Source organism: Scleropages formosus, chromosome 15 (genome assembly GCF_900964775.1).
Source record: "Scleropages formosus chromosome 15, fSclFor1.1, whole genome shotgun sequence".
NCBI lineage: Eukaryota > Metazoa > Chordata > Actinopteri > Osteoglossiformes > Osteoglossidae > Scleropages > Scleropages formosus.
Window position 1 is genome coordinate 8765321 of NC_041820.1, and position 8088 is coordinate 8773408.

At 44.8% G+C, this 8088-nt stretch overlaps 1 protein-coding gene across 1 annotated transcript; it reads left to right on the forward strand.

Annotated features, from left to right (window-relative positions):
• Positions 1 to 445: 445 nt before the first annotated feature.
• Positions 446 to 7853, forward strand: hao1 (hydroxyacid oxidase (glycolate oxidase) 1). Its single transcript, XM_018730800.1, has 8 exons — positions 446 to 635; positions 1717 to 1868; positions 2579 to 2834; positions 5999 to 6174; positions 6700 to 6791; positions 7038 to 7196; positions 7353 to 7422; positions 7616 to 7853. The coding sequence occupies exons 1-8, from the start codon at positions 499 to 501 to the stop codon at positions 7681 to 7683; spliced, it is 1110 nt and encodes a 369-aa protein (XP_018586316.1). The 5' UTR covers positions 446 to 498; the 3' UTR covers positions 7684 to 7853.
• The last annotated feature ends 235 nt before the right edge of the window (positions 7854 to 8088 follow it).

Consider the following 8088-nt stretch of genomic DNA (forward strand, 5'->3'; position numbering starts at 1 on the left):
ATCTGAAAGCGCAACATTTCTGAAGGTGTATATTTAAAAATCTGTTACAGCAAAACCCTGAAATCACACTTAACGGACCCCCTTAAGACACAGCAAACTTCGACGCGTTGATCCAACAGAGTACAGCTTTTCTGGAAATGCTTCATAAAAAAATGAGGATTTTTCCATTAGTCTCTGAACAGTACATGCTGCGGGCCGAATTCAGAGAACAACGACGTTGCTACCTGTGAATATTGTAATTCTTTTGAAGACTTGTGATAATACCATGTTTATGGATTGTTTCATCCAGGAAAAACTGGGTTCCCTAGCGTAAAACTGTGGTGCTTTAGTACCCGCGGATTTCACAATGTTCTACAAGTAAAGCTCTGCATCAAGTCTGTTGATGAGATAAACACGAGTTTAAGAAGTACCGCGGTGTCAATCATTGACAGACGCCTCTGCCGCCCGCGTTAGAAACGTGCAGGGAGAGGTGTGCGCGGTGCCCTCGGTAGCAGAAACATGTCTGATGTGCCCGTGTGCGTGAGGGATTACGAAAAGAAGGCCGAGGAAACGCTCCCGAAAGCCGTGTTCGATTACTACTTCTCTGGAGCCGATGAGCAGCAGACTCTGGCTGACAACGTCGCCGCCTTTTCCAGGTAAGTGCGTCCGTGCCCAAGTAAATACGTTTACAAGCACCGGCACCACAGGTGTCAGAGATGGTTTTCAGTATTTTTTTTTTTTTTTTTTTTAAATACCCTTCTACAGTGGTTTTTCTGGAAGGGTAATGGGGGGGTCTTTCCTACTTCCTCAGAAGAAGGTACAGCACACATAGCGGAACTTCTTCCCTGCTGCATAAAAGAACATATGGTGTGTGTATTGAAGTAGGAAGCTGACATTGTTGCGCATAACTGTATTATGATGCTTTACGGAACGATACAAAGGGCCAAATTTCATGCAAACACATGTAGTAAATCAGGTTCTGACACAGTTGCTTCACATTTTTTCATGCTGCCAGTAGCTGTCAGTAGTCTCCTTGACTGCCACGAAAGGAACAGCCACCCATAAAGGTACCTGAAACATAATGCAAAACTTCCTTAATATTTGTGTTTTTACATACAATATATACGTATTATGTATGGTGGTGTGAGAGGACGGGGGTTCGATCCCCGCTCGGTCTGTGTGGAGTTTTGGAAGTTCTCCCCACGCTTGCAGGGGTTTCGTCCAGGTGCTCCCGTTTCCTCCCACAGTCCAGGGACAAGCAGTTCAGGTGAATTATGTGACCCTAAGTTCCCTTTATTGTGTGAATGGGTGATTAACTGTGTGTGTGCTTATTGAAATTGGATTACATACACACACACACACACAAGTATATAGTCAGGTATATATACGGGTTCCGCGAAACCCATCAGAAGTCGAAAATGCATTTAATACACCTGATACACACCTCTGTGTGACAGACTGGGAGATGCGGTTCACTGCTCAGCATCATGAGGGAAGATCACTCCGCATATCGCTTGCCTGAGAAGAAAATCAAAATTCAAAGTATAGTTTCTACTGAATGTCTATTGCCAGCTCACCATCGTGAAGTCGAAAAATCGTTAAGTCGAACCATTGCAAGTCGGGAACCACCTGTATGTATACGTATATATACACATACATACATGTGTGTATATATATATATATATATATATATATATATATATATATATCTAAAAAAAGATTTTTCTTCTTTTGAAGGTGGAGGCTATACCCCCGTGTGCTGCGAGATGTCTCCAATGTGGACCTCTCCGTCTCGGTCCTGGGACAGCAGCTCAGCATGCCGGTGTGCGTGGCTGCCACCGCCATGCAGAGAATGGCCCATCCTGACGGCGAGACGGCGACCGTGAGAGGTACGGCCTGCCGGGGATCCGTGGGCCGCAGACCGTCGGCCTTCCTGCATTTCAGCTGTAAATAATGGCTGGTGACATGAGTTAAAAATACTTTAGAGTTACACCGAAAATAAGTGATTTGCAATTACTGCCCACTGGTACCGTGTTTGAGCTGTAAATTTAATTACCAGTCTTTATATTGTGGTGCTGAAACTTGTGGCTGAATTACAAATTACAACATCCATTCACTTCTCACTTAAAGCTGCAATGAAAACTGAACATTAGCACTTTATTCACAGATCTGAAAAGACATTTCTCATAGCTGCGTAGCCTGGGGTTGTCGGGGGGGGGGGGGGATACTCGAAAATCTTTTCAGTTCTGGATCAGAGTGAAGATTTTCTCCACGTGGTGGCGCCATGGAGCTGTCATCTGGGGCATGGGGTTCCTGCCTTGTCTATTTTTTTGGGAAGCATTTTGCAGGATTTGACACCTGGATCAGTATTTCATCATGGACTTTACCATTTACTGTGTCAAAAATTACTTTGTTCAGTAAGTGCTTTGAGTAAGAAATTCGTGTGTGTGTGTGTGTTTGTATATAAATTGAAATATATGTATTTATATACAGTATATATGCATATATACACACACATATATTTATATATACTGTATATATGTATATTTTGTTTTTATTGTTCGAGAAACATTTTGATGACAGCAGTCTGTTGCCTCAGCATGCAGGTCTCTCGGGACGGGAATGATGCTGAGCTCCTGGGCCACGTCTACCATCGAGGAGGTGGCAGAAGCAGCGCCACATGCAGCGCGTTGGATGCAGCTGTACATCTACAAGGACCGCAACCTCACCCTGTCGTTGGTCCGGAGAGCCGAGAAGGCTGGGTACAAGGCCATCTTCCTCACAGTGGACACGCCTTACCTAGGGAAACGCCGAAATGACGTGCGCAACCGGTTCAAACTTCCCGCTCATTTAAGGTGGGCCCTCCTATATCATTTGTTCCTTCTTCCAGCTGTACTGTCCATCCATCCATCCATCCGTTAGCAAAACTCCTTGTCCAGTGCAGGGTCACGGTGGTCCAGATCCTGTCCTGGAAGCATAGGGTATGAGGCAGGGAATACCTTGGAAGAGATTCCAGTCCATCACAGGGCAATCAGACACGCTCATATTTACACACGCACTACAGGCAGTTTAGAGTAAACAGCTGAAACACATTTTTGGAGTGTGGGAGGAAACCAGAGCACCCGGAGGAAACTCACAGAACACAGGGAGAACGTGAAAACTCCCTGGAAAATTCACATCCAAGGCCACGTCCCAGGAGCTATGAGGCCTGAGTGCTACCCGCTGTGCCACTGTGCCCCTCAATCACATTCTAAGTTAGTTCCTCAGCCACCAGGACTGAAGAAATGGTGCTACTGTGTTTGGGAACCCCCTCAGCCATATAGCTACGCTCTGGGAGGCAGGGCTCCAGAAAACACATAAATCAGTAGTATGTGACATTTATTTAGTTATTTAGCAGATGCTTTTCTCCAAAGTGACATACAGCTCAGGGTAAACAGAAGTGCGTTTCACTGACAGATAGAGAGGTACACATATTATTCGTAGATATTGTTCGTTTAATTGCCCGGGGCAGTAGGTACGGAAGTGAATGGGTTAGAGCTGCTGCTTTTGTCCCCAAAGGTTGCAGGTTCAAATCTTACCCGAAATTGCTCCACTAAAATTACCCAGCTGTATAAATGGGTAAATACGCTCCAAGTCACTTTTGAGAAATGAATGAACGTGAACGTAAAGCCGCTGCCTCCCATGTTGGAGGTTGTCAGTTTGAATTCTACCTCCTGCTGTAATTCCCTTGTTCAAGCTACTTATCTGAAAGTGCTGCAGTAACAGTTTGTTTGGTTTGACCCCCATTCAGTTTGTGTGGAGTTTGTAAGTTATCCCCGTGCCTGCGTTGGTTTCCTCCGGGTGCTCTGGTTTCCTCCCACACTCCAAAAGCATGCCATTTAGGTTCACCCATAGCGTATGAGTGACAGAGTGTGTTCCACTGATGTATGGATGAGTGACCTAGTGTAAGTAGTGTATCTAGCAGTGTAAGTTACCTTGGTGAATAAGGTGTGTGAGCTGATAACACTACATAGAGTTCATTGGAAGTTGTTTTGGAGAAAAGTGTCTGCTAAATAGGGGGGCACGGTGGTACAGTGGGTTGGACCGGGTCCTGCTCTCCGGTGGGTCTGGGGTTCGAGTCCCGCTTGGGGTGCCTTGCGGCGGACTGGCGTCCCGTCCTGGGTGTGTCCCCTCCCCCTCCGGCCCTACGCCCTGTGTTACCGGGTTGGCTCCGGTTCCCCGCGACTCCGTATGGGACAAGCGGTTCTGAAAGTGTGTGTGTGTGTGTGTGTGTGTGTGTGTGTGTGTGCTAAATAAATAAATGTAAACATGAAGTGTTTGGTGGGCTGGAAGAGCTTCTACGTAGAGCCCCCCCCCCCCCCCCCCCCGCTCTTCTGGAGATGGTTCAGGCATGTGGTAAGAATGCCCCCCTAGTCAACTCCTGCTGCAGTTATACAAGGTATGTCCCACTGAGAGGAGATCCAGGATCTGCTGGAGAAATTACAGCTCCCAGCTGCCCTGGGAACACCTGGGGCCCCCCAAGGGGGAGCTGGAGACTGCGGCTGGGGAAAGGAAGGTCTGGGGCCACCTGCTCAGGATCCTATCACAGCAACCCTGACCAAGACAAGAGGAAAGAAACTGAGTAACACCCTTAAAGAAAAGAGCGCTCAGTCAGTCTCTTCGTCTTTACTGAATGTGTCGGTCAATATATAACGACCGATATAATAACGATTCTGACTTTGATGTGTCGGTCAATATAATAACGGTCCGGCCGAAGGCACGGCTCGCCGCACAGTGAGCTTCACGTATCGCCTGCAATTAGCCGTCAATTGCAGGTCAGCATCGCCTCTCCAGAGCACATCTCAATCGCTCAGCCTCAAGGAGAGGCCATGGCTGCAATTAAAGTCCGCGGTATGACGCGGTTCCAGTACCGAAGCCACAAACATCCAGTGTCAAGGCAGACGGTCCAGCCACAATTCCAGAGAACTGGATTCCCAGCCCTGCCAAGCCCATGAGCCACAAAAAGAGTGAAGAGTAACATCTGTTTTTTATTAACAAAATTCAGTGTTATTTCGTCACGGTCAAACAGCGGAGTTTCAGAAGTCAGTGAAAAGTCTAAACAACGGATAAGTCAACCTATCAGACCTTTTTGATCGCAAATGTGTAAAAGGACTTAAGTCTGCAGTGCATAACCCGTAAAAAAATAAGTGTATGGAGGGGAAGAGCTGGCATGCTGTTTTGGCGCACCTCTTCTCGACCATTAATATCATATTAATCGGTCATGACCGGCATTTTAACAACCACATTTGAGATTATTTTGATAAAATGTATCAATTCCCACAAGTTAACAAACAATGAACAAAATTCACTTTCGAAGAGCGTCCGCGACGCTGGAAAAGCTGAGTGTTAAAAGGAAAAGTTAAATCAACGCAGGATGGAATTTTATTCGATTTAACGAAACGTGATGTAGTCACGACCTGTTTTTCTTTCAGTTCAACGTAATAAATAACACGTATAACGGTTCTTTGAAATTTTACCTTGGTTTGAGCGCACATCGGAGTCCTAGAATCGTTCCATATATTTATGGAAATAGTTAACTCCCTCCCTGCGTTCTTGGAAAATGTGGGAAACCTACAGCCATAAATTAATAGGGTCTGTCTTTACTAACACTTATTATAGCATGCTGTTCGCTCAAGGAAACGTCCAGATTTTTTATGAATCCAACATGAGAGGGACCTCTCCTTGTCTACTTGCTCATTTCCTCTTTCGGGCCTCCGGCTGAATTATTGCAATCTGATGACTCAGAAACTTTACGCGTGGACCGTATTTTTGGTAACAGTGGCACCTTTTCTGCTTTGAATGTCACCGCTTGAACTTCTCAACCCTTCGAGGCTCTTTTTCTTGGCCGCGCGCATTAAGCGTGCAAAGAGGCAACAAGGTGCTATTGAGAAAAGGAAGCAATATTCGGAAGGGGAGCTCCCAAACGAACCTGCCAATGACTTCAAAGCTCCAACACAAATATTAACCGATTTTATTTCAGGATGGCTAATTTTGAAACCCCTGATCTGGCGTTCTCCTCGAAGGAAGGGTACGGCGAGGACAGCGGCCTGGCGGTGTACGTCGCTCAGGCCATCGATCCCACCCTAAAATGGGAAGACATTGCTTGGCTGAAAAAAATGACAACCCTGCCAGTGGTCTTAAAGGGAGTTTTGAGGGGTGAGTGTTCAGTCTCTAACTAGGCTGATGGAATTCTTGGTTTTCAACAGTACAAAGTCTCCTTTCACCTCTTGACACTCTATATATCCCCACTGCCTCAGAGTTCACATTTTGATAATGAACTCATTCTGAGAGCCCCGTAAACATCCTGGAACTGAAATCACGTACGCCTACAGAGTATCACCTTTTTACAGCATAGATATGTATTTTTCCTTGGCCTTTATATAACCGCAGAAATAAAACAATATAATTAAGAGGAATATATCGTGTGTCATTATAAAAAAATTTTAATATTTAAATGCCTTATTGGATGTGATTTATTACTGAAGTGTCGGAAGAGCTATTTTCTTTCCCTGCTGTTTAAATCTTTGCATGTTTCCTAATGGTGCATATAAAGTATCGCCAAAATACCTTGACAATGTAAAAATAGAAGCACGGAAAATTTCTTCCGTTTAGGTAACAGTTGCCATTTTGGTTTTTACTCCTAAAAATAACTTGCCGCGCTCGGTTCAATCTTGGTTTCAGCCGAAGATGCAAAGGAGGCTCTTAAATACGGGGTTGATGGGATACTTGTTTCGAACCACGGGGCTCGACAGCTGGACGGTGTGCCAGCCACTGTGAGTATCAGCAGAACCTTTTATCAGGAATGGACAAGAGGGCCAGAGGGACTTTGTCATTTCCTTCCCAATGCAGAAGGGCCTGTAACCATGGAAACAATAATACAATAGCACCGGTGCAAAAGTGAGTGATCACACATGGCCTTTACTCCTCGCCTCATTTCTCTGCCGTGCAGCCTGGAGAAATTACGGGACAACACGCGAGCAGGAACGGCGTCGTGAAAACCTTGATTTGCGTCTTTACAGATTGACGTTCTCCCGGAGATCGTGGAGGCTGTTGGAGGCAGAGTGGAGGTCTTCCTGGATGGTGGGGTGAGAAGGGGGACTGATGTGTTGAAGGCCCTGGCCTTGGGTGCGAAAGCGGTGTTCGTGGGCCGTCCCGTTCTCTGGGGACTCGCCTGCGATGTAAGTTTTCTCTCGTTTGGAAATCTGCATTCTTTTGTGCCAACCATTTTTAGGGCACAACACACAACTTGGAACGGCAGCGTGTGATTGTCCTTTAAAGTGTGGAATTAGAAAGCGGAACATATATACTAATATAAACGCTACTGCTCTAAACAGGGTGAAAAGGGGGTGAGAGATGTTCTACAGCTGCTGAAAGAGGAACTCCACCTTGCAGTAGCACTTGCAGGTCAGATTTCATTTATAGGCAGTCAGTAAACACAGTAGGTGTACTGAATGCATATGTAAACGTACACCGATGCATTGATTGATCTCCTCCCATGAGATGTACGTCGCTTTGGAGAAAAGCATCCGCTAAATGAATAAATGTAAATGTAAATTGATGCACATTTTCTATTGTATAATTGTGCCTTTTTTTGTAGGTTGTTGCTCGTTGAAGGAAGTTAACGGATCCATTGTGAGAAGCTCTGGGGTTTTCTCTAGAATATAAGAATCCAGCAGTGCGCTTACATGGGTATAAATAGATCAGACATGAACAAAAGCAATAAACCTCTTCCTTTAAAATATAATGGAATGTTGATATGATTTAGTGAAATAAAGAACATAGAACATACAAGGATAAAATCTGTTGTACAAAAAAGGTAAATAAATTCCTGAACAACTTGCTATAATGTATGAATGTGTTTTTTTTGAGAATGCAGGTAAAACAGTGGCTTTTTTTTTTGTTTGTTTGTTTTTAACGTTGGTGGAATTTATAAATCTATGAAAAGAGACAGAAATTGTTCCCAATACTAGAGATTGTTGGGTAATGCACTGCAACCTTCTCAGCCTCAGAGGATTCTGAATATGATAATAAAAGCAGGAAACAGAAATAAAAATGTCACAAATGCAATAA

Bases quoted from the DNA above. Each gene is read 5' to 3' on its own strand.
- hao1 (XM_018730800.1), top strand. From the start codon at position 499: ATGTCTGATGTGCCCGTGTGCGTGAGGGATTACGAAAAGAAGGCCGAG. The intron at 2,835-5,998 runs GTGGGCCCTCCT...ATTTTATTTCAG, and splicing joins AAACTTCCCGCTCATTTAAG to GATGGCTAATTTTGAAACCC. The intron at 7,197-7,352 runs GTAAGTTTTCTC...TGCTCTAAACAG, and splicing joins TCTGGGGACTCGCCTGCGAT to GGTGAAAAGGGGGTGAGAGA.